The sequence below is a fragment of the Aaosphaeria arxii genome, assembly GCF_010015735.1.
Source record: "Aaosphaeria arxii CBS 175.79 unplaced genomic scaffold BU24scaffold_5, whole genome shotgun sequence".
Taxonomy (NCBI): domain Eukaryota; kingdom Fungi; phylum Ascomycota; class Dothideomycetes; order Pleosporales; genus Aaosphaeria; species Aaosphaeria arxii.
In genome coordinates, this window is record NW_022983478.1 from 85,607 (window position 1) to 108,195 (window position 22,589).

Genomic DNA, 22,589 nt, shown 5'->3' on the forward strand with positions numbered 1-22,589 from the left:
AGTTGGCCCCAGCAACTACTCAACCTTCCTAAACTTCATATGCCCATTCGCATCCCTCGCAAACTGCGCTCGCATCCCCCTCGCCCTCACCTGGACATCATGATACGTAACCCTCTTCTCCCTCTCCGCCGTCAACCCCTCCAAATACTCCCTCTCCTCCCACCCATCAAGCCCACACCACAGATGCGCCAGCACACTGTTCTTAAACAAATACGGGGTCCCCCTCCTCCCACTCTTCACGACCGTCAGCGCAAGAAACACCGCGGAGGCAACGAACGTGGCCAAGGGCAGCGCCAACCACTCCCAGCGGACGCGCACGAAGATCTCCGCACCGAACGCGTCGCCCCGGACCGTGGAGACGGACGGGTTGGAAGGGTTTACGACGGCGCCGGAGAGGACGGCCGCGGCCCGCGTGAACAGCGCCGTCCAGTTCCCGGCTGTGCGCGACGAGAAGCCCCGGAGGAAGAAGTAGAAGTCTTGGGAGGAGGTTACGCGGTCGAGGTGCACGGCGAGGGAGTCGAGGGTCTCGTCGGTGATGTGGAAAGTGGTGTTGGAGGTGTCGATGCCGTCGGCGGTCGCGATCCAGCTGCCGTTGCGGAGGCCGCCGTTGCGCGTGTTGTTGGTGCCGCGGAGGAGGGTGAGCGCGTGCTCGGTCGTGAGGTCTGCGGATGCGCCGGTGGGGGTCACGGTGGTGTTTTGGTAGCGCTTTGCGCAGAGGCTCGGGCGGCATCTGGTGATTGTGCCTGTGGTTTCCCCGAACTTGGGGAGCTCGCCCATCCGTCGGATGTCGGACGTGGATGTGAAGCAGCTGTATCCGGAGATGGAGTTGAAGTGGAAATCCCGTGTCGAGCCGGATGTCTTCGCGCAGGCGGAGACTCTGCCTTCGGCGGATGAGTCGCCTTGGAAGAAGCCGCCTGCGACGTTGGTGAAGGGTCCGTCGCGCGTCCAGCCGATGATGTCGTCGCCGAACTTGATCTGACTGGGTGTCACGGTGAAGCCTTGGCCGAACTGGAGGTTGAGGGAGTCTTCGACTTCGTCGGATGGTTGGTCGGATCGCGTGAAGGTGATGTTAAACGAGGGGAAGTCAGGGTACTCGAAGGAACATGTTCGTTCCCATGTTCTTGCGCCTCCCAGGTCTGATGGGCCAATCTCTCCGCCATGCTCGTCGATGTAGGACTTGAAATCGAGGTACGTCGAGAAGTCTGTGCTGTTGGTTTCCGTGACGTTCACTACTTTGCCGTTGGTTTGATTGAAAGGTACTTGTCGACTGTCTTGGTAGGTGTATTTGCAATTGGGGAAGTTCTTGTCTAGCACGATGTCTTCACTCTCGCATGTTGCGCATATCCCTAGCGTGACGAAGTCTGGTATGCGACACTCTAGCGTAGGGCAGAATGTAGTGTTTGGCATCTGAGAAGGTTGGCCGGCCACGGAACCAAGGATCCCAGTGGTAAGTGCAAGTTGCAGATCTACGATCGTGTGAGCCTATTCCTGTCCGGGAGTTTATTGTGTTTCCATACCATATGGGAGCTTCTCATCAACGAGGGCCGCCTTCGTGTAGGAATCTGTTCGAGTGACATATCCCGTTGCATTGAAGAGAGCAGTATTCTTCGAATGCACTTCGATGACCTGCTGGGTAAAGGGCTCGAAACCGAGCAACAGGATCGTGATGATGGCGCCAACGGCAGCTAACGACCTAGTGCCCCTGGTCTTCCATAGAAAGACACATGCTCCCCATGGCCCGCGACTGGCCTCGTCGAAGATCTCGATATGTTCTAAACACCTTGGGCGGCTGAAATACGACCATTTTAGCTGTCCGATGCTCTCGGCGATGGGCACTAAGAGAGCGGATTTGGTCACGACTGAGAAGACCGAGACGAGTGAGTTCGGCTGGATCGGCAGGGCCCAAGTTCGCATCGACTTGCCGTCGATTGTGAACAGAACCGCTACGGTAAGGATGGTGCAGATGGTACCAAGGGCGATAGCACCCGCCTCCCACCACCAGCCTATCCGCCTTATGGCACCTGGGCCAAATGTTCGAGTGCGTTGGCGTTTCTGTGGGAAGAAGTCGGTTTCTGGACGTGAAAGGGAAATTTTTCGTGTAGAGACATCGACGTCTTTCGACTTCGGGTTGTTTTCAACATTTGGTATTGGCGTGTTTGAGACCACAATAATGCTTTGAGGCCGCGAGGGCTCTCGGGGACCCATAGTATCGCGATGATAATGTTTTCAGAGAACCGGTGGGGCGCCGTTTTGAATGAACGACATCTTGATTATCGAGCAAACAAGTGCATATTGTATGTTGTCAGGCCTTGTGCTTTTCTCCGACGAGTTATCACTATACCCATTTCGAAGTTCTCGAACCTCAACGTTAAGCATCTCGCGTAACTTTATCATGTCTTGCATCAGCCTTTGTGTGACGCTACGGATTTGACGAGCTGCGTTTGGCTTGGTTCCAGGTCCAACCTCATGCGAGACTGTCAGCATCTCGTGCAATTATTGGGTATCTCTAGATTCAATGTATCACGGCGCGAAAGTGACCTTAAGAATGGAGTTAGCATAACAATCAATGGGTTAGTTCACGGCGATATGAAACATCGTGTCGTAAGCTAGCAGCGGCTTCCGTTGTTGGAACTGACACATTGGGGGCCAATTCTCACTTTTGGACCCCGAGTGTGAGGTACTAAGGACGGGGGCGCTTCGATGCCGTGTTAGGGTGACCAAAATAAACATTTCCCCTACGAGAGAGAGATTCAGGATCCGGAAATGTTCAATGTAGGTGACGATGTTCTGCGACAATACGTTGAACAGCCGACGATGATGCCAAGACGGGATAAAGTTCCTCACCGCTCCGAACCAAGTACGGAGTACAGCAGCACGCAGGCACATAGGCTTACACGTGAATCGGGGGCTGGATAGAAGATTTCCATGTCTCCATCGGAATCCTCCGAGTAGGGCATTGGTATTCTTTCTTCTTTTATCATAGAAACTACATGATATGGGCGGAGTCACGTCACTACAGTGCCAGTATCTGTTGCATCATCAATGTATATCAATGTATGGTTATCGAAATCTGTTACCAGATACTCCGTACAGATATTCAAAATCCTATTTCATACCGTTCATATGGCCCAGCTTAGGATATCAACCTCTTTCCAAGTGTCCTCGTCTGGTCACAGCTGGCTGTGGAATGTACATAAGTACATTATAAGTAGGCAAGTATAGCGTGTCCTTGTATACCTAGCTATCTCTATTGTAACAACAGGTACTCCATACGATTAGGTAGACAGAGGACAGCCATGCACACAGTAGCGAGTTGCTAAGCGCATAACAAGTGCAGAGTAAGTGTACAGAGTAGTGGGATTATTGGGAGTGGAAATAGTTAGTCGCGGCGGTTTAATTAAGCTGCGCATATTGAGAGACTTGTTTTAGCGATCGCGCGTAGTAACGGCGATCTAGAAGGGTGGACGAGAGTTGACTATTGCTATTACTGGTACATACTCGCACGGAGTAACTAACTAATGTACGAATGCTGTGTATTATTATAGGAGGTTGCCTGTAGCCTGTAAACTACGAGGACCTACACTCGTACCATGTAGGGTAGAGCATGGTAGGTAACATTATTGACATTGAACGGGCGGGTGACGTCAACATCACAGATTCCCCCCAAAACATCCACACTCCCATCCAACTTGTCACCCTGTTGGTCCCTTTTCCGTCCCATCTGTGCCAATCTCGGCCTTACTACCCGCCGCCGCTTCCATATCATCATCATCATATTGTTTCTGTCTATTTCTTCAATTCCTTGGTTGACCCCAAGTGGTCTAGATGCGGTCGGTTTCCACTGCTTTTCCAGGCACCATCGTCAATAACCGACCTACCCTCGTAACCATTACCTACCTTACAGGTCCACTACTTGTAGTTGTACCCTGTACCCATATCACCTTGCACAATTTTATAACCTTACAACAAGTCCCTGGCGTATCTAGCCTATATTTCTCACAGCATGCTGACCACTTCTCCGACTCAAACCATTTTCCTCCATATGCATCCCCACGCTCTCGAGTCGTTGGCTCCTAAAGACACTCGGTGGAACATGCTTGAGTTGACGGCTTCCGCAACATCGGCTGATCGTCGACAGAGTTATCTATTCTCTGCAACCACCATTGCTGGCCAGGGTGCTTGCACTGCCTGTCGCGGTCGCTTGACCAAGGTACGTCTAGATTTACGCATACATTCCCCCAAGACACCACCTCTATTCTTTGTCTCGGTCGCAGCGCATCCGCTAAAAGTTCCACTGCAGTGCTCGTTGACCAAACCACAATGTAGCGAATGCAACAAGAGAGGTACAGGCTGCACGTACACTGCTGCCTCGAAAAGTAGTTCACCAGTGGCTCCCTCGGTGTTTGCTCCCCCTGCTCCACGGCTGGCGACAGAGAAGGGTACGAAACGCAAGTTCGACCAGATCCTGAACCAACATCCTGCGCCATGCCCATTTCAAAATCTATATCAGCTCATGCAATCAAGCTCCCCCGAAGTCGCCATGGACATCTTTCGTCGCATCCGCCAGGGCGACGATGCAGCGAGTGTGTTGCGCCATTTCGATGAGGGCCACCTTCTTGTACAGTTCTACCTTCAAGTGGACTCAAAAACACAAACACTCTCAACTACGGCTCCTGGTCGCGCTGGCAAGTACATACAATCTCCTCCAGCTCTCTCGACATCAACTACCGAAACAACCAATTCGTCATCGACATCCATAACAACACCATCATCCGTGGCTACTACAACACCTATCGGGAAACCAGCAACCCAACATCAACTTCCACCATCATTACGAGCAATATGCAACGATGTAGCGATGAGCTGAGCCCATGCATGTTCAACGTTAAATCTTCCCCATCTATCATTCTTGCCTGGCTGTCTAATCCGCCGCATTAGACTGATTCATACTCCCGTTTTTCTCTTTCAGTCATAAAGTTCAGTGGCCTCATGAGCTGACGATGACTTGGTGGAATCATCCATGATCACTACATTTCATAGAATGCCAAGCGCAATAGTGGGATGAACGCGCAAAGCATATGATATTTTACTTACATTATTCTACATATCGACTTCCTTATTGGTAGTCCCATGACCATGTACCAGGGAAATAAGACTCTGGTCGCGGCCTTGATCGAGAAAGTGGACCTCGCAGATCTTGTTCTGGCGTGGGCTTTCCGGGTCACTCTCCCGGGCCAATGAGGAACACACAACGCCGCAGACCGCATCGACTTTACAGCGCATCAATCGTGTACCACCTTTGGAGTCGAGCAGCACGCATGTCGGCACGCGCCTCCCTGTTGTCGAATTCTCATTTTGGCGATATGCTCTGTGATCAGCCGACCTTTTCGAGTTATCCGGTCCCTGGTCTCAATGGTGCGCTTCATGACGATTGGTTATGTCACGCCAGCTTCGGGAACGGCGACCATCGCGATGGACTCTCAGCTCAGAGTCTGCGATAACATTGTATCTTGTCGTTGGCTTGATAACGTGTCACCATGGATACAGAGTGTTGGAACTTTTGTCACGGCTTTGACTCCCGATGCGACCACTCCCATCGCTTGTCAGCAATCAAGTCAATGAATACCAGTGTACGACGCAGCAGGTTAATATTTGGACGGAACAAAGGCATATGAGACACTTGATACGGTACTTGTTCGAAACAAAATGGATCATAATTCCAACAAACCGTTGTCCTGGCTGAAGATACTCAGAATCCTCATTGGACGAACCGGGAGCGTCGACCATCACGACCATCCGAAATCGTGTCAATGCAAGAATCCATAGATGCCCTCAAAAACCACGGATCAGAGTCAATCAATCTCTATTTCTCTACGTGAATCATATCCAAGAAAATTTCAGAACGTCTAACCGATTTGCACCGACTTCCCACCTCCGTACTTCCCATCCGGACCTTCGAGATGGGCGTCGAGCACTGCGCTCGTCCCGCTCAACACGCTCTTGATAGCCTCAGGCAACAGCCTCGCTAGATCATCTGCGGTACTCGCATGCGCCGCCCAGATCTCGCCTCCGGCCGCCGCCTTCGCGATGCCCGAGTAATCCGGCGTGGGCGCGAAACTGATATTGAGCTCCTCGTTACTGACCTTGCTGCCCTCGCCGTCAGGATGCACAAGCAGCATGCTCCGCCGCGGCGCATTCCAGCCCTTGTTGTTCAGCACGATGGTCAGGATGGGGATATTGTAGCGCCTAGAGATCCAGTACACGGACCCGGGGACTGAAAACAAGTATGTGCCGTCGCCGACGATCTGGCACACGAACTGGTTCTTGCCCTCCGCCGCGGCCGCGAGCTTGATGCCCAGCGCGCCGCCTCCCGACCATCCTAGACCCCCGCCGCCGCAGTTGATCCAGGACCCTGGGATAGTGGCTTGGATCTGGTCGGCGACGAAGCCGGTCTGTGTCACGGCTTCTATGGCCCAGATAGTGTCTTCGGGGCACAGCTTCTTGAGCTGCTGCGTGAGGTATGGGGTCCCGAAGTGGCCCTGGTCGTCGACCTTGGCCTCCGCGGCGATGGCCTCGAGTTTCTTCTTATACGAAGCTTGTAGCGCGGTCCAGCGGTCGGAGAAGACGTTGCTGGACAGTTTCTCCGCGTAGGTGGCGGTCAGGTGGGCATTGAGCTGGGAGAGGGATTCGTACGAGTCTGCGCGGAAGCGTTGGAGTGCCTTGATGTAGAAGACGGGCATCTGCTGCTTCAGCGGGTCGACGTCGATGTGGAAGACTTTTGCGCCGTCCTTGGGCTTCGTTTGCGTGTCGATCCAGGGGACGTCACAGTCGAGGACGAGGATCACGTCGGCGGTTCTGATGGCGGCTTCGTTGCTGTAGCGGAGACCTAGCCAGGCGGGATGGTTTGCTGTGGGATTGTGTGGTTAGTGCCGGGACAGAGAACAGTGGGAGGAGGTGTTCATGGAGACTTACCTGGAAAGCACATGTCACTGCCTCCGGTATCGAGAACGCGAAGACCTTTGACGTTGTCCGCCAATTTGACCAATTCATCCACAGCGGCATGATTCCTCCCGCTGAAGCCGGTGACGATAAGGGGTTCCTGCGCGTTCACGAGTGCCTCTGCAATGGTCTTAACACCACTCGAAGAGAGCGCCGCGGGTTCTATGGGACTCCAGTATTGCTGGTCGAGTGCGTATGGAGTGAGATCCTCTTCCAGGGGCTCGCGGGCTGCGCATAGGTAGACTGGTCCCTTAGGGTCGCTTGTAGCGAAAGATAGTGCGCGGTTGACCATTTGCTATGCGATAATTAGCCTTTTATTCCAATCGACGCTTTATTTCCACAAATCAATTCCATTCTTACCTTGACATTCTTGCCCGTCTTGATCTCCCCAGTATATCGACAATACTGCGCCACGATCTGCTTCTGGTCCGGCACGTCCTGGATCCAGTGAATGTATTCCGTCCTGCTCCCCCTCATCTCCCCCTCGATTGTGAACGGCGACAGGCCGGCAAAGATCAAGACAGGCGCGCGGCCACACGACGCGTTGTGGACGGCGGCGCCTAGACCCTGGGTTCCTACGTCGACGTGCACGATGACGCATTGTGGTTTTCCAGTCCGTCGAGCGTAGCCATCTGCCATGGACAGGGCGACCATCTATTTCCGACACCATGATATGGTTAGCTCGGGTATAACTGCGAAAGTGGTGGTGCGACTGAGAGATGCGAACCTCGTTAGGACATGTTATGATCCTGGGGAACTGGCCCTTCTTCTCATTCTGGCCCTTGACGATGGCCTCGATGACGCTGGGGTGGTCGGACCCGAGGTTGACGAAGCAGTGTGTGATGCCTGCCTCCCAGATGGCCTCGAAGAAGGCGAAGGAAGCTGTGTAGACCCTGGAGATTCGTGTTGTCAGTACTTTCTCCTGTTCAATAGGAATAGGTGATGATATGTGGGGTGCAAAACGTACATGTCCGCCTTTGTTTGGATGAATTGAGTCTAGGCGATTAAGACCGGTTTGAAGTAAGGAATAGACGGAGAAGAAATGAAGGGTATCAGTATGGAAGAGAGGAAGCAGAGGTCACTAGGGTCGAGAGTGGTTGCGGAGTGACATTATTATTCCCCCAGGGAACGGAAACGTCCCGCCGCATATCGGAATGGAGTTCCAGCGATTGCCTGCCCCACAATGGAGGAGAGGACTCTTAGTGAGTATGGGGAATGGATTGGCATGTTTCCCCACTTAACGTCAACTGTCGAGGTTGTTGGACATGGCATGGTACGTAGACTACGTGGTGACTACCTCTGTGGTTGGCTCCGTGATTGGGGATGAGCTACCCCTCCATTGTCCCACCACGCCCTACAAGTATTGCTTTCCCGAGGCATGTACTCCGTAGCTGGCAGTTCAACCCATTTTCAATGAGTTGGCAGTTTACTTGATATTCCTTGTCCAACGCGTATGTCCTACTGTACATACTTGGTACCTGTATAGGTACTTCAGTAATCGGCAAAGATATATCGTATGGCACCGACTTGGACGACGTCTTTAATTCCGGACGCCCAAAACCCCCACTTCCTCCTCCACCCCTGTCAGGTGAGTAATCAACTCGCTTAACCAAACGACAGGGGTAGGCACTTCTTGACGGCAATCATCAACACTAACTACTACAGTCCAGACTAAGTAATGGCTTTCGTATACAGCACGAACTCAATCGAAGCATTACTGAATACCTGCCTATCTTCCTTCTGAATTTCTAAACTCTAGACGACATGCTCCTTTCGGACAAACAAATTCGATCTATCAAACCCAATCATGGAGTTACTGGCCTCCCCACCCGTCAAAAATACGCTTCTCCGATGTCAACCTGAAACACGTTTCAGTCATACCCCGTCGAGCTGACAAGCTGTCAAATGCTTTCCATCCCATCTAGAATCTTGGGATCATATTCTCTTGAACAAGTTCTCTTCGGAATCATCTCTGATCATTTCAACATCTCGAAATGTGGCTTCCCTTATCCACGTCCCTTTCATGGTCTTTGCTAGTTGCTACTACACATGCCTCCTTCATTTCCTGTGACAGAAGCGAAGCATCGCTACATATCTTCGATGTACCGTCATGGCTGTCATTGAATTTCTCTTGCCTTGGATCCCCATTGCCCTACACTATTCTTCCCGCTCCTGGTAAAGGTCTTGGGGTGTTTGCACCAAGGTCACTCATACCTGGCGATATTATCATGCGCGAACCTCCTATCCTCGTCATCAATCCACCTCCTATGCAAGCGGGAAAGGGATATCCTCGAAGCGAGATCGACAGCCGGGTTCGAATTGCTTTTGAAGCTCTGTCCAGCTCCGAGCAAGACGAAGTCCTCTCGCTGACATATTACAACCCCCCTTCCCAGAAGGTAGTGGATCCCCTCAATTCAATCTTCAGGAGCAATGCATACAACACTGGTTCCAGGGTCGGACTATTCCCCAAGATTGCCAGGATAAACCATTCTTGCAGGCCGAATACTAGCTATTACTGGAACGAGCGACTTGGGAAGCGTATGGTTTATGCGACTCGTCACATTGAAGAGGGGGAAGAGTTATCCGTTTCCTACATTCCCTTATTACTCGCACACGCGGATAGGCAGAAGAGACTAGACGCGTATGGCTTTACCTGCACCTGCGAGGCTTGCTCTGCTACCAAGCACAAGAAAACCAGCGATCAGCGAAGGACACGCATCGGCCAACTTTTTCCAGACCTGACGGCAAGGCTGACGCTTGAGGTTCCAACTTCTGTGGCGGCCAACAAGAGCGCACATCGAATGGCGGAGCAGAGCATAGAGTTGATGCAACTGGTCGAGGAAGAACAACTGGCGGACTACTATGCGCAAGTCTACAGAAGTGTTGCAGTTTCTCTAGCTAGGCTACAGCAATGGGACAGCGCATCTATCTGGAGTAGCAAGAGTTACGACATTTTCAAGATGGCCGACGAACAGAGTCGTGAGACGAAAGAAATGGAGAAACTGACCCGGATTTTTGTTGCAAATTGGAATGAAGATGTGGACAAACAAACAGAGCAGAGACAGTCGCAAAGAGGTCGGTGAAATACACGACACTGCGGGTTATTTCATCTAAATCCGAACTTTTGGATACCTGCACCCTGAACGATACCCACGTTCAATGCAGGGCCAAATACCCATGAGCCTTGGCATAACGTCCGCCCAGGTTTTTCGTCCAAATCCACGGCCCGCTCCATCTTCTCCAATCTCATGTTCTCATGTTCCTCGTCTGTTCGTCCGGTCTGATCCTACGAAACACTCCGCGTGCGGCGCAGAAGTCTCGAACCTGGGGAGACGCTTGGGTTGTCGCTTCACGGGCCTACCGACCCGTTAGTTTAGCCTAATCCATCTTCGGTCATCCCATCGACCAGGTATATATCTACAATGCACGCTCGCAGACCTGCACCCCAGGTTCTGTCAAATTTCTTCTTCTTTTTCTCTTCTTGAATACGGGATCTAAGAATTGCGACTATACCACGGACATCGTCGTAAGAGCAGCCTCATGGATCAAGCACATCTACAACCAGGCCAACCCCGCCGGATCGACCAAGATGAGAGAGTTCGCAAAAAGGACATGAAAGTCCTAGTCCTCGGCATGCCACGAACAGACACAGCATCCCTCGCCATTGCTCTACGCAGACTGGGCTACACCCCGCACTCCATGCGCGAACTTCTCATCCGACCCTCTGAAATTCCCCTCTGGAACGAAGCCGCGCATCTAACCCTCCTCACCAAATCCCGCCTCCCACCAGAGAAACGCCTCTACCGACCATACGGGCGTGCCGAATTCGACAAGCTGCTCGGCGACTTCGACGTCGCCATGGACCTCCCATCCTGCGTGTTCGCCAAGGACCTCGTGGAAGCGTACCCGGAGGCCAAGGTCATCCTCACGCACATCAAGTACGAGGACTGGGAGGCCAGCATGCAGGTCTCCATCTGGGCGCTCCTCACCTGGAAGCTCTTCAACTTCTGCCGCACCTTCAACCTCTCGCAAATGGCCCCGCTCCTCCAGCTGCTGCACTCCCTTTTCACCGCGCACAACGGCAACGTGTACGACGGACCGCAGGCAAAAGAGGCGTACGAGGCTCACTACGAGAAGGTCCGGCAATTAGTTCCCAAGGACCGATTGCTAGAGCTCAACAACAACAAAGAATGGGAGCCGCTGTGCAAATTCCTCGGAAAGGACGAGGTGCCCGAGGATGTGGGAGCCTACCCAAGGGTGGAGGAGGGATCGCAGATGAAGGAGCAGATGACGAGTACGTGGTGGGGCATCGTGCAGCATTTCCTATTCGTGTTTGTGATTCCGGCTCTTACGGCACTGCTGGCGACCGCGCTGGTGTACTGGCGGACGGAGCTATTTGATCTGTTGGAGGTGTTGATGAAGAAGGCCGAGGCGTATATAAGCGTATGAATTGTTGGTCGGTTTGTTCCTTAGAATTGGGGTTTAAGCATTCTTGTATTAGTACGCAGCATGGTAGATGGCCGAAAAGATTAATGACAGGACAATATAGCTCAGTTGAATCTTGAAAACTGTGGACGGTATATATCTAATGTTAATCGAGTATTGATCACCCCTAAGAGCAATGATAGGACGTGATTGCACATCTGGACGTTCAGACTGAGAAGGGAAAGAGTTATCTTGGGTATTATCGCTACTCTACAATCCTCTAAACAAGTCATCGATTGTAATCGGCTTCCTGACCGCGTTCGAGAAACCTTCATGGAAAGTAACCCAGATGCGATCTTCGTCATTCGCTTTGTCCACATTCTTCTTCGGTTTCTCCCCCTCGACGGGCGCCTGGATCGGTACCACCCTGCCGAAGAAGTCTTTCAGCACCTTATCCTTCGTCGCGGGCTTGCTCGCCGGCTCCTCTTCCTCGACTTCGTGGGCCACTTCACCTTCCATGTGCCCACCTCGTCGTCTGCGTGACTCAGCGTCGATTCTCAAGCTTTCTCGCTTCCACTCGCTTTCCAGCACGCTTCGTACGGCGAATCGGACTTTGTCGTCTTTCTTGCCGTCCAGCGTCTCGAAGGCTGCTAGTTGGTCGAGTGGAGGCTCCATACGTAGAACCCATCCGCCACTGCGATTCGCAACGTCTTCGGTCTCCACCCTGCTCTTCTCGAAGCGTACTCCGGTCGCTGCCATGGCGTCTACAGCTCGCTTGACGAGTTCTTTCTCCGAGGCTTTTCGGACCGATGCAGTCGCTGTCGACTTGGATCCTGCCGGGCCGGTATTCACGATGACGGGCTTGACGTCCGGCGCGAGCATGCGGAGGACGTAAGGCAGCAGCTCGGTTGCGATCTCATATGGCGAGCGGAAAATGCGCGCGAGCGGGAGGCTCAGTGTCGATTGGAGGCCCATCATTTCATCGCGGCTTGCCCTCAGCTGCTCCGATGCAGCGTAGGCGGCACCAGGGCCGGAGAATGGGGTTGGGATTGCATCGGGGTCGGCTGTGGGATTGGAACTTTGCTGGCGGGGCGAGGCGAATAGGTCGTGGAATGCGAGCACGGAGTTCGAGAGGTAGGGCGCGAGTTCCCACTCTTGAGATCCGTGGACTGCGGCGTTGAGGGTATCGTGGAAATGGAGCCACTCGTACGCAGCGCTCGGTTTGCTGAGCAACGTGTCATCCTGAAATGGCTTGTCGGGATACGCAGAAAAGCAGTCTGCAATGTTGTTAGATTTGTGAATATTCAGATCGCGGGTCAGAACGCTCACCTGTCACGATGCGGTCGCAGTCACCACTCGTGTTGACCATGTCCCTTAGTCTGTCCATGGCACGCCGTTTGGCAGCCTCGGCGACGCCGATGCGACCTTGTTTCCCTTGACGAGCTGGTCCGGTCTCTGCTTGCTTTGGGAAGCCTGCACCTTCGCGGAAGACACGATCGACGACATCCTTTGCACCTCCGCGACCGAGACTCCTGGCAGCCCCGCCTCCATGATGGAGATCATTGATGACATGTTCTTCAACCCACCTCCTGGTCAAATGAGGCAGTTCGGAGTTTAATGATTTCGCGGCTCTGAGGCGACCTGCGACCCATTCGCCAACGACCATCACACTTCGAATATCGCCTTCGCCGGTGCCACTTCCGCTGCCACCTTCTTTCTTGGTGCTCACACCCCAAGTTGCTTCACACAGCCGGCGGACACCATCGCTATCAGCGTTTATACCCTCCTTCTTGAAGACATCGTGGATACGATTCACAACCATGTTTAGAGGTGGTTTGCGGATGTGGATGATCTCGGCATGAGAAGACTGGCGGAGAGGTCGTAACGATGGGTGATAGACATCATTACAAACGAGAATGAGTGGCCTGAGAAGCCGGAATTTGTCGCCTTTCCGCTTTTTCTTCGTTTCATTGAACGACCCTTGACCAACCGCTTTGGAGTTCTTCTCGTCGAGGTTAATGAGATCAATCAACGCCTTGATGAAACCTCCCTCGCCAGCTCCACCACTACCACTGACCACACCATCAACTTCATCAACTACAACGCACACGGGCTTTCCTGCTTTTCGAACCTTTCCATTTGAAGTGCTCATGTTTACACCTCTCACGTTCTCGGTTCCAACCATATCTCGAATGCGGCCTTTGACGACGTCGCGACTTCTCTCGTCGGATGCATTGATCTCCTGTACTTCGTAGCCCGCTTGCCTAGCACAGACATGCGCCAAAGTGGTTTTTCCTAGCCCCGGAGGTCCTGTCAACAACAACACCTTTCGATGTTTCTGCTCCTCATTGTCATCATTGTGCCTATTGCTCTTCACTTTCGCCTTGCTGGTGCCGGGAAAAACGATGGAGTCCCACGCCTTCAACCACCTCAGTACTGAACGGTGTGTTCTCTCATCTCCGACTAGGTCCGTGAACTTCTTCGCACGGTACTTTTCCGTCCACATGAGTGTTCTGCTAGCTTTGCCAGAGGCCGGCTGGGTGGCAAGGCGTTCGACGGAGGGTCGTGGCCGTTCGTGATCTTCTTCTCTAGCCTGCTTCATTGCCTTCGCTTGGTCCAACGCTTTCGCCTCGTCTAATAGGCTGTGGATGTCGATGCCGTAATAGCTCTTTTGTGCCCTCCCTTCAACCACGTTTGATCGAGAGGCAATAAGCTGCTCGTAAGAAAGCGACGGCTTCTTCGACTTCTTAGATATGTAGATTGGCTTTCCAGCTGCTGTCCTAGCAATCAGACCGAGGCTCGGCTGAGCAGAAGCCGGGGCATCCTCAATTACTGTAGGCGGCTGCTTTGTGGGCGAAGGTGTCTTGAAATATGCATCCAGATCATCCACAGGTACCGTTTCCGGATCAGCGACGTCTTCCTGGCTCGCCGGGGGTGTATAGTCTGCGACAATGCTGGGAGCCGACGGTAAATCTCTGAGGATGTCTAAAGCTCGTTTCTTCTGCTGGAGTGTGACCAACTCCTCTTCGTCGTCCGAGTCATCCAAGAACGCGCGCTGTTGGGGAGGTTGGTTGGCTTGTCGAGCTCGCAATGGGCTGCGGTCTGCGTCTGATCGTTTGCGCTTTTTCGGGGATGCTGCTTGCAACGCGGAGCTTTGGGGGTATGTGATGGGCGATGATATCAACGCCATTGTTAGGCTCGGAGGAGAAGAAGGGATAGAATCAATGGAGGGATAATTCTGGATTCGACGGTGTGCAGAACCTTTAAGGGGAGTATCTATGCGGGGTTAAGATCCATACAACGACAATGTTTACAGCACGAGTTCAGCATACCGATAGGGTGGTCCTCCTCACTCCGGAATACTTCTGGAAGGCGCCAGGCTCGGTGCTGGATTACTATGCCTTGTTTCGTTTTCTGTTCTCTGAGCTCTGCTACGCACTCCTGTAGTGCCTCCAGATCCTCAGAGTAGGAAGTAGACGGGGGTTCGGCTTGTGGGAATTTGGCCTCGGAATGTAAAAATATTGCAGGATCGAACGATGTGGGAACCTGGGGAGACGATGTATTCATCGGATCATGGCGACTCAAATAACTTCGGTACGAATTGTGGTGACGATGCTCGTCGTAGGATGAGGCGTTACAGTGTTAATGACCGTGCATGTCCATTTACGCGACATTGGATGCACGCGCACGCGTTGAGACGTGTATCGCGCTATTCTGGATTAGGTAGGGTTCTGGTCTTCACGGCATATGCTTTTCCTACGAGGCAGTACGACTCACAGTACCGTTGCTTTGGAGGCAAAAAACCCAGTAGTTCATGAGCAACACTGCGAAATACACAAAATGGTAGCCCTGCACGTCTGCGTCTGCAACTTCCATCTTTACAGCCGGTTCGGGACATCCACCAGTTCCATGCGATAATTACAGCGGTAGCCCTCTTTTTTTCCATGTAGAAGAGCCGTGATAAAATTGGATCACTGAATGCTTGTTCCACTATAGACTAGTTGATCAATCATTATTATTATTTTCATGTCAAGTATGCCATGTATCTATTAATTGACTGTTTTTGGTAAATGATCATTGCGAATGTTCAAAGATGACGGCAAGCAAGAAGAAAGCTACGAGAAGAGTAAACAGACACCAGTTGTGAGCAGACTAGACTACATATGGTGGGCCAATTATGATTGAGGTTGGCCATCAATTAGCGCGCACTCGGGTCCTGACACCCCGTCCCACACACACACAACCAGACGTCAAGGTGAACAAGGTGAGCGGGACTCTGGAGAGAGTAACATACAATTCAAATATTGTACAACTATATAAGTTATTAAATTTTGAAGAATAACATCAATCAGAAAACAAAGCTGAATGGCGCAGCGGAAGCGCGCCGGGCTCATAACCCGGAGGACGACGGATCGAAACCGTCTTCAGCTATTACTTTCTTTTTTGCATTTTTTTGCAATTTTAAATTTTTAGCCATTCTGACAGACCAACACTATCTACCAACCTAACACAAGTAACCTGGCACACCTGTTCCCCTTTTTATATTTTTCCTTTAAATCCTAGTTGCTGTTTATAACAGACAAATAACTAAGAGGATGTTATCTACAAAGTTTCTACAAATATATCTACTGTATTTTATCTATCTAACTTGTTAATAGAGTACAAAAGGTAAATTAAATAGCGTTAATTAATATAGTATTTGAAATAATAAATTATCATTAACTGTTGCTATAATAAATATGTATACGTGCTATGTAGAGTATAGTACTATATGTTCTTTACTTCATAGAATCATATAATACATTCCAGAGATTTTTCGCAAGCGCATGCAGAAGTGAATTCACGCATCGTCCTCTCGCTACATACGGTCGCGGGACTCGTAGGTATGCCACCTTCCACTCTGAACTCCTTATCAACGGCATCACCTTCCTTCAGGTACGCCCACAAGCCATGTAAAGTCGCTGTGGGAATTGGTGGCAATACAGATGGCAGAGGCGGTGCACCTTTACTGCACCGCTTCGGTATCGTAAGAGTGCTCACCCGGAATAGGGATCTCTGTGGCTTCTTGATACAATCGCTTCGCTCACCACATATCGGAAATTGCCTCCATCTCTGTCTTCGGTTCTCTTCTTCTCTTTTCTGATTGAAGAACGTCCGCAGCGCAGTGAGGGATATCAAAAGAACCGCCACCGCACTTTCGCAATACACCCAAAACATCATCCAGGAAACGTCCTCCGGGGCACCAGCGGGACCCTGGATCCTAGTACTCCGCGCGACGGAGACGGGAATCATGATCAGCGTAAGACTTGTGAAGCCAACAGCCAGCTTTTGGCAGGACAAGATTCGGATTTGGTGGAGGATTATTATTGGGATCGAGGCGATCATGAGATCGGTGATGCAGTCCATCGCAGTGCCCGTGTAGGTGAGAGCTGCCAGCAGCTTCGTGTTGGGGTTGACGAGGCAGGTCGCTAGGGGGTTGATCAGATTTGAATGAGGTAGATGCAATGGGATGCCCTTACCTGTCGACATGCTGAACTGCGGGCAGACAATGAAGGGGCTGATAACCACGAGCACGTATGAGAAAAACGTCAATCCGACAGTGGCAAAGTAGTAGTGTTTGATCGTCCGCAGAGACTTGACTATGTCGTAGAAGAAGGCGAGGAACGAAAATTTGACGCTGAAAGTTGCTGTCCATAGGAGCGTAAGGATCGCGTACATGATGGACATTGCCGGTCTCAATCCCAATAGTACGCCATGAGGAACCACGAATATCAGGCTGGGGTCGACTTGAATCGCAGGACCAATGTAGAAGGCACTGATGTTGTTGTTGAGCATTCCAAATGCCGCGATAAGACAGCCAGTACCGAAGAAAAGGATGTAGTCATCGAGGCGGAAGCAACGCTTGTGATGAAGCTTAAGCACCACACGGCAAGCTACAGAGACGAGGGCAATACTAAACAGAATGGAAGTAATGACCTGATGGTATGATTGAGATGGTTAGCATAGTCAGTCGTAGGCTGTGGACTGGACAAACCTACCTTGAATCTCTGGTGGCTGATCAACGAGATCTGATCAACGCGCTCAGCGAGAAGATCTGATTCGAACATCATGCTCAGAACATTCTACCCAACTATTGGGCGATTGAAATGTCTGACTCCAGCCTGTCAGTATCTCAAGCTGCAGGAGGGGGTGGCTGCAGATCTTATTGCGAGAACATTTTGAAGACAACATCTGATCTCGGACATGCTGACACCAATGTTGGATCACTGTTGCATTTTCTTGAGCTGATGGCTGCATCAATTTTGGCCTGCGTTACTATCTGGCATGGTACTTCTAGGGTACGGATACCGATTCACCAATCAGCGCGCACCGTTTCGAAGCGACATAGTGCTGTACCCATTGTATCTATACGAATTGCTTAACAAACGAGTTGTTAGATAGATGCTATTACAAGGCTGGGAAGATTTATAGGGGTATTCGTAGTTGTGTTGCTGAGTTTCAAGTGGGTTGCGGCGTCCTTGATGCAAGGCCTGTATAGCTGGAGGTCGAAGAAGCGCGTCGCAGCTTCTCTTGCCTGGCCCCTATCATTGAAACCTCGGTACTTTCGCATTTGAAGAGAGGTGGGACAATCGTATTGTTGCATTAGATGAATGCACCTAACCAATCCATTTCTTCAATCATAGTGACTACAATTAGTCACTATGAAGTAGCCGTAGCGTGTAAGTCAAAGATTGTGAGCACGATGTATATATTTCCTCTACCAACCAGATCACAAAGTTATCTTTCCATCAAAGATGATTCCTGACATCGAGCAAACACCACAACTCGCCACATTCAACATGTGAATGTGTGGCGCATTCTCCTCGAACTTTCGGTGATCAAAGGTGGACGCACAGTGGGTATCGAGGGGAAAACATGGGTGGAATACCACGCTAGCTGTAAGAGGCAACTTTTTGAAGAATCCACGAATTCTAGAGCAACCAAATATGTTCGCGGTTACGGCAAAGGTCATGTTGCTCCCTAAACAGAATTTAATGGCACTGAGTAGGGCTGCATTGTAAATCTCTGCGAGTGCATCAACTACTCTTAGAGTAGCGGCCCCCAATCGAGACAGGCTCTTTTCTCGTTAGATACATGCAAGTACAGACTTCGGGAATCAGGTGAAGACCAATTTCAAAATGCAGTTTAGGTTGCTATCTAAAGAAAAAGTAGCCACAATCTCTTATCAAGTCAGTAGTGCCCTGGCCTGATCACACACCATTTCCACGACCACCTCCTGAAAAGCCAGCACCTCCTTGAGTACTCACTGAGTAGACGCTACCTAGTCCACCACCGCGTCCCTGAGAAGCAAAGCGCCCACTCCTACCTCGACTGCGTCCTCTGCTTGCGAAGCCTCCACGGGTAGCAGGAGTGTCCGAATAGACACTTTGGCCGCCCATATTGTTTGCAAAGTTTGTTGGTGCACCTCCACCGAAATTACCAAGCCCATGGCCATCGCCCATGTGAGAGCCGCCAAAATTGCCTCCCTCGAAATGGCTGCCATGAGTTCTGGATCTGGACCGAACACTAGAGTGTCCCCCCCTGAAATGACTGTTCGTATGTCCATGACCGGCCGTTGAGAAAACAGGGTCTGGATCAGTGAAGTGTTGACCCGGAATTGGGCCTGGCAATCCACCAAACGAAGGCTGGGGCCCGGTTCCAGGTGTTCCTGGCCAACCGCCCATATGTGTATGCGTGCGTGGCCTTCTCGAAGCCCTTATATCCCTCCTCGCTTGTTGAGGTACCACTCTCAACCAGAATATCACCGAATAGACCACTCCCCCGAATAGAATCAGGCCAGCGATTACGATTCCTATAATGCCCCCAGTGCCGAGGGTTTGTTGATTCGGGCCATCGCCGAATGCCCTTCGCGAAAGGTAGGTGTACATATTTGTCAAGTTCATGGTATGTTGATCCTCATAGAAATATCGCCGTTCACGTTTGGAGCTATGCTTGTGGAGAAAGTAAGAGCGTAAATGTTCTGAATTTATACACAGATTTGCAGCGATGTCTTTCTTATAGATGCATTCCAGTGCCGCTACTTCAATATTCGAGTTGTCTGATTTCAATGGCCTGGTTATCACAAATTCTTGAGTCACGCTGTTGGTATTATGTGATTGGCAATATTCAATATGTATTTTGTGTTATCACCGAGACTTGCTTCTATGTCCATGGCTGATTGAGACATGGCAGCATGGGTGCAAATTCAATAGAACCCAAATTCATAACTAGCATAAATCAGCGGCCAATGAAGCTCTGAGAAATTCGGTCTCACGAGCTGCCATGGCTTGTTGCTCAGCCTTTTCTTCCCTTTTCTTTTGCCTCATTAGCTTTTCCTTCGGGCGTGATTTGACAAGAAGCTCGTGTCGAACGAACCAAGCAAGAAAGCCGAACACTACAAGAACCGCGAAGATTATTCCAGCGATTGCACCTCCACTGATGGGCTGATCCGAAGATGTGTCGCCGGCGGTCGAGCTGCGAATGCGGATTGCATGAGGTGCCATTTTGAAGGATCAGGAGTGCTTCTTTGGTCTAAGAGAGATGTCTAAGGTGAGCCCGAGAAGGCTGAGAAATGTGGAGTATTATACTTTAGCTGCTGGGAGGGATTCATTGTAACATCGATGCATTGTAAGAAGTTTCACAATGAGGCAAATGTGCAACAGATTGTGGAGATATAGGTTTGGTACCAGTCAAAGTGGTTGCCACAATAGTATTCATTGTTACAAATTCGACGGCTACATAACCAATTGTCCGTGAACAGAGAGATTCCATTAAGCATTAGATCCTGGGACGACTGAAATTAGGAACCTGTGTCTCCTCTCGCTTGTCAGCCGTCTCCAAGTTGTCAGGTCTGCGCTGGTGCTGGACACGATTTCGAATGTTCTTGCCGATTATCCAAATGTATTTGATTATATTTGCAGAAGCCCAAGGTCCAAACAAGCAAAGGCCTATGAATGCGGGTAAGGGAATGCCTCCGACGCGAATATCCGAAGTTTCGGCGTCAGACTGATCTCGTAGGCTGATAGAATGAATTGCAAGGGGTGGCATCTTTGCTGGTTTCTGAATGCGAGAAGACGGTAGGTGGTTCTAGTGTATGCTGAGTGGTGTTGAAAAGATGCCTGACAAGTTCGATGGTTTCAACTAACGACGTTCACTTCACATACACTATTTAAAAGCATTTGGATGTTACGACAAAGGTTGTATCATGCTAAGTCATACATCAGATACTGAAATTTGTTTGATCGTGTTCCAAATATAGCATCTCTTTCATTACTTCATAAAGCTCCTCTAGTTCATTGTCACCTTCATCCCCAAAGCACAATGCCTTTGAACATATTTCTCCCCACCCCAAGACACCCTATCTGTCAGAAATACTACTCGTACATGCTGATGAAAAACACAAAGAAAATAGGATTGCTGTGGAAAAAAAAACAGGAGCTCCATATTGGCTTAGATAGATGTCAGTGTCCCTGGAGGACCAAACCATTGAACGTGGAAGATCTTGACTTAAATTGATAGGAGTGTCGAGTTCCATTACTTGTCATCATAGATTGGTAGGGCCATTGGGTGCGGTACCTTGTTCGGCACTTGGACCTTGTCCTTGGACTTGTGAGGTTGTTGGTGAGATGATGCTTGGATCGAGGCCTTCCCCGGTTTCAATTCCTGGATACAAGACTTGCAAGGGAATATGTTTTGCTCTTGTAGTGGTGGCTGTGCTCTTGGGGTTCTGAGGTATGACTCTTGAACCCCTTGGTTGGTGACCATGCACTGGCCTACCTTGACTCAACACTTGATGACTGGGAACCCGAGCTCGTGACTGGAACGGCGGACGATCAGCTGCTTTAAACCCGTCCCAAGTCTCTTTTAGCCATGTTTTCACGCCATCGACGACACTGCTTGTATCAAAAAGCTTCATGTTCTTCCTGCGTGGTGGATCTTGAAAGCGCACTGTCCTGCGTTTTCGCCAGCGCAAACAGAAGAGAATCATCACCAGTGCGAGTGCAGCTGAGCAAAGGATGCATCCGACCACGAGTGCTAGGTGTCTGTCTGCTGTTTGATACATATCATGCTTCTGAGATTCGCTCATTGTCAAGCCCACGGAAGGACTTGCAGAAACCACTCCCGATTCGAAAAAAGTCGGGTTCGCTAATGTATGCGTTGAAGGTAACAATGTAAATTTCGGAATTTCTGTGAGAATTGGAGACATAATATGCAAAGCGGTGAATTTTAGTGGTTGGTGTAGTTCAGGTAGATATTGGGAGCACGGCGAGTACTTGGTTCAGTCGCAATTTTGCATGCATGATCAGCAGTCTGAATGGTTTGACGGAAGCGTTAACCGTTTGTCCGTTCAAGCCATAGCGCTATGACTGGGTACTGGAAAATCATTGAAGTGAATCAGAGTTACAGAGACATTCACGTGGCAGGCACTAAGAGCAGCATTGAATACAATTTGAGCACTGGAAAGTTTTATGGTTGCTAATAGCGTTATACACATCATCACCATTCATCCGCACTATTGCAAAACTCATTATGTCAAGTATCTGGGGTCGCATTCGGTTGTAAGTCCTCATGAGACATTGCTATCTTGAAGGAATTTGTAACTTCGATATGTAATTAACTAGCTGTGCTCTAGCCCAAGGTGTAAGCATGTTGCGGATGGAACGTGCTCTTCGCATCATGGGCAAGATTTCCAATAGTCTCGCGAATCTTGCTCTGGCTCGTCTGCTTCGCGATAGTCGTCCTCATCTGAATCCTCCTTATCCAACCATACCTGATTCAATAGATCTGTCACCTGGACTCCTGCTCGAGCTTGCCAACTGCACAAGTCCGATGCGACCACCAGGGCGAATGCTAGCGTGAAAATCACAAAGATCGCATTGTAGCCGGGGCTGTCGAAGAAACCTTTCTCGTATGGAACAGCATGATCATTGATCATGTTGGGGGTGGTTGGATGGCACCTTAGGAAATGTGCTTCTTCGTTGTGAATTGAATGCAGTTGCCAGTGGTTAATTGCAGGTTGTCGGTTGTTAGTTGTCAGAAGATAGAATTGGGCATTGAAGCAGTGCTTATATAAAATTAACTTGTACATTGTGCAACTCGAATATGAACACAGATCTGTCTGTAAA

At 50.5% G+C, this 22,589-nt stretch overlaps 10 protein-coding genes and 1 non-coding gene across 11 annotated transcripts; 4 read left to right on the forward strand and 7 right to left on the reverse strand.

Moving 5' to 3' along the window:
• Positions 1-15: 15 nt before the first annotated feature.
• On the reverse strand, positions 16-2,205 carry BU24DRAFT_462940 (uncharacterized protein; the record flags this gene model as incomplete). The annotated part of the gene is made up of 2 exons (XM_033532059.1): positions 16-1,466; positions 1,518-2,205. The coding sequence occupies 2 exons, from the start codon at positions 2,203-2,205 to the stop codon at positions 16-18; spliced, it is 2,139 nt and encodes a 712-aa protein (XP_033382463.1).
• Positions 2,206-3,889: 1,684 nt separating this feature from the next.
• BU24DRAFT_210700 (uncharacterized protein) lies at positions 3,890-5,052 on the forward strand. The gene is made up of 2 exons (XM_033521930.1): positions 3,890-4,210; positions 4,301-5,052. Exons 1-2 carry the CDS (start codon positions 4,004-4,006, stop codon positions 4,865-4,867), a joined length of 774 nt encoding a protein of 257 aa, XP_033382464.1. The 5' UTR covers positions 3,890-4,003; the 3' UTR covers positions 4,868-5,052.
• Positions 5,053-5,703: 651 nt separating this feature from the next.
• Positions 5,704-8,147, reverse strand: BU24DRAFT_210707 (thiamine diphosphate-binding protein). Its single transcript, XM_033521931.1, has 5 exons — positions 7,967-8,147; positions 7,727-7,892; positions 7,360-7,653; positions 6,973-7,294; positions 5,704-6,907 (listed from the first exon to the last, which is right to left on the reverse strand). Coding segments are annotated over exons 1-5 (1,785 nt in total). The 5' UTR covers positions 7,969-8,147; the 3' UTR covers positions 5,704-5,906.
• A 654-nt stretch (positions 8,148-8,801) lies between these two features.
• On the forward strand, positions 8,802-10,311 carry BU24DRAFT_210724 (SET domain-containing protein). The gene has a single exon (XM_033521933.1). It carries the CDS (start codon positions 8,994-8,996, stop codon positions 10,080-10,082), a length of 1,089 nt encoding a protein of 362 aa, XP_033382466.1. The 5' UTR covers positions 8,802-8,993; the 3' UTR covers positions 10,083-10,311.
• BU24DRAFT_210719 (uncharacterized protein) lies at positions 10,311-11,472 on the forward strand. The gene has a single exon (XM_033521932.1). It carries the CDS (start codon positions 10,540-10,542, stop codon positions 11,446-11,448), a length of 909 nt encoding a protein of 302 aa, XP_033382467.1. The 5' UTR covers positions 10,311-10,539; the 3' UTR covers positions 11,449-11,472.
• A 191-nt stretch (positions 11,473-11,663) lies between these two features.
• BU24DRAFT_370852 (uncharacterized protein) lies at positions 11,664-15,055 on the reverse strand. Its single transcript, XM_033524447.1, has 3 exons — positions 14,757-15,055; positions 12,754-14,700; positions 11,664-12,701 (listed from the first exon to the last, which is right to left on the reverse strand). Exons 1-3 carry the CDS (start codon positions 14,989-14,991, stop codon positions 11,695-11,697), a joined length of 3,189 nt encoding a protein of 1,062 aa, XP_033382468.1. The 5' UTR covers positions 14,992-15,055; the 3' UTR covers positions 11,664-11,694.
• Positions 15,056-15,783: 728 nt separating this feature from the next.
• On the forward strand, positions 15,784-15,855 carry BU24DRAFT_t48. The gene has a single exon. It is a non-coding gene; the product is annotated as a tRNA-Met (tRNA).
• A 293-nt stretch (positions 15,856-16,148) lies between these two features.
• BU24DRAFT_370855 (uncharacterized protein) lies at positions 16,149-17,658 on the reverse strand. The gene is made up of 2 exons (XM_033524448.1): positions 17,463-17,658; positions 16,149-17,400 (listed from the first exon to the last, which is right to left on the reverse strand). The coding sequence occupies exons 1-2, from the start codon at positions 17,532-17,534 to the stop codon at positions 16,216-16,218; spliced, it is 1,257 nt and encodes a 418-aa protein (XP_033382469.1). The 5' UTR covers positions 17,535-17,658; the 3' UTR covers positions 16,149-16,215.
• A 922-nt stretch (positions 17,659-18,580) lies between these two features.
• On the reverse strand, positions 18,581-19,352 carry BU24DRAFT_409899 (uncharacterized protein; the record flags this gene model as incomplete). The annotated part of the gene is made up of 2 exons (XM_033525948.1): positions 18,581-18,621; positions 18,683-19,352. 2 exons carry the CDS (start codon positions 19,350-19,352, stop codon positions 18,581-18,583), a joined length of 711 nt encoding a protein of 236 aa, XP_033382470.1.
• A 274-nt stretch (positions 19,353-19,626) lies between these two features.
• Positions 19,627-19,967, reverse strand: BU24DRAFT_462946 (uncharacterized protein; the record flags this gene model as incomplete). Its single annotated transcript, XM_033532060.1, has 2 exons — positions 19,627-19,691; positions 19,739-19,967. The coding sequence occupies 2 exons, from the start codon at positions 19,965-19,967 to the stop codon at positions 19,627-19,629; spliced, it is 294 nt and encodes a 97-aa protein (XP_033382471.1).
• Positions 19,968-21,007: 1,040 nt separating this feature from the next.
• BU24DRAFT_409900 (uncharacterized protein) lies at positions 21,008-21,670 on the reverse strand (the record flags this gene model as incomplete). Its single annotated transcript, XM_033525949.1, has 1 exon — positions 21,008-21,670. One exon carries the CDS (start codon positions 21,668-21,670, stop codon positions 21,008-21,010), a length of 663 nt encoding a protein of 220 aa, XP_033382472.1.
• Between the last annotated feature and the right edge of the window lie 919 nt (positions 21,671-22,589).

What these genes read in the sequence shown, in the direction of transcription:
- BU24DRAFT_210707 (XM_033521931.1), bottom strand. An exon ending in TCATAACATGTCCTAACGAG is followed by an intron (nt 7,654 to 7,726) that starts GTTCGCATCTCT and finishes TGTCGGAAATAG; the next exon opens with ATGGTCGCCCTGTCCATGGC. An exon ending in CAGTGACATGTGCTTTCCAG is followed by an intron (nt 6,908 to 6,972) that starts GTAAGTCTCCAT and finishes ACAATCCCACAG; the next exon opens with CAAACCATCCCGCCTGGCTA.
- BU24DRAFT_210700 (XM_033521930.1), top strand. Translation starts at nt 4,004, where the DNA reads ATGCTGACCACTTCTCCGACTCAAACCATTTTCCTCCATATGCATCCC. An exon ending in GTCGCGGTCGCTTGACCAAG is followed by an intron (nt 4,211 to 4,300) that starts GTACGTCTAGAT and finishes GTTCCACTGCAG; the next exon opens with TGCTCGTTGACCAAACCACA.
- BU24DRAFT_210724 (XM_033521933.1), top strand. Translation starts at nt 8,994, where the DNA reads ATGTGGCTTCCCTTATCCACGTCCCTTTCATGGTCTTTGCTAGTTGCT.
- BU24DRAFT_370852 (XM_033524447.1), bottom strand. Translation starts at nt 14,991, where the DNA reads ATGAATACATCGTCTCCCCAGGTTCCCACATCGTTCGATCCTGCAATA. An exon ending in TGAGGAGGACCACCCTATCG is followed by an intron (nt 14,701 to 14,756) that starts GTATGCTGAACT and finishes AACCCCGCATAG; the next exon opens with ATACTCCCCTTAAAGGTTCT. An exon ending in CTGCGACCGCATCGTGACAG is followed by an intron (nt 12,702 to 12,753) that starts GTGAGCGTTCTG and finishes ACAACATTGCAG; the next exon opens with ACTGCTTTTCTGCGTATCCC.
- BU24DRAFT_370855 (XM_033524448.1), bottom strand. Translation starts at nt 17,534, where the DNA reads ATGATGTTCGAATCAGATCTTCTCGCTGAGCGCGTTGATCAGATCTCG. An exon ending in TCAGCCACCAGAGATTCAAG is followed by an intron (nt 17,401 to 17,462) that starts GTAGGTTTGTCC and finishes TCATACCATCAG; the next exon opens with GTCATTACTTCCATTCTGTT.
- BU24DRAFT_210719 (XM_033521932.1), top strand. Translation starts at nt 10,540, where the DNA reads ATGGATCAAGCACATCTACAACCAGGCCAACCCCGCCGGATCGACCAA.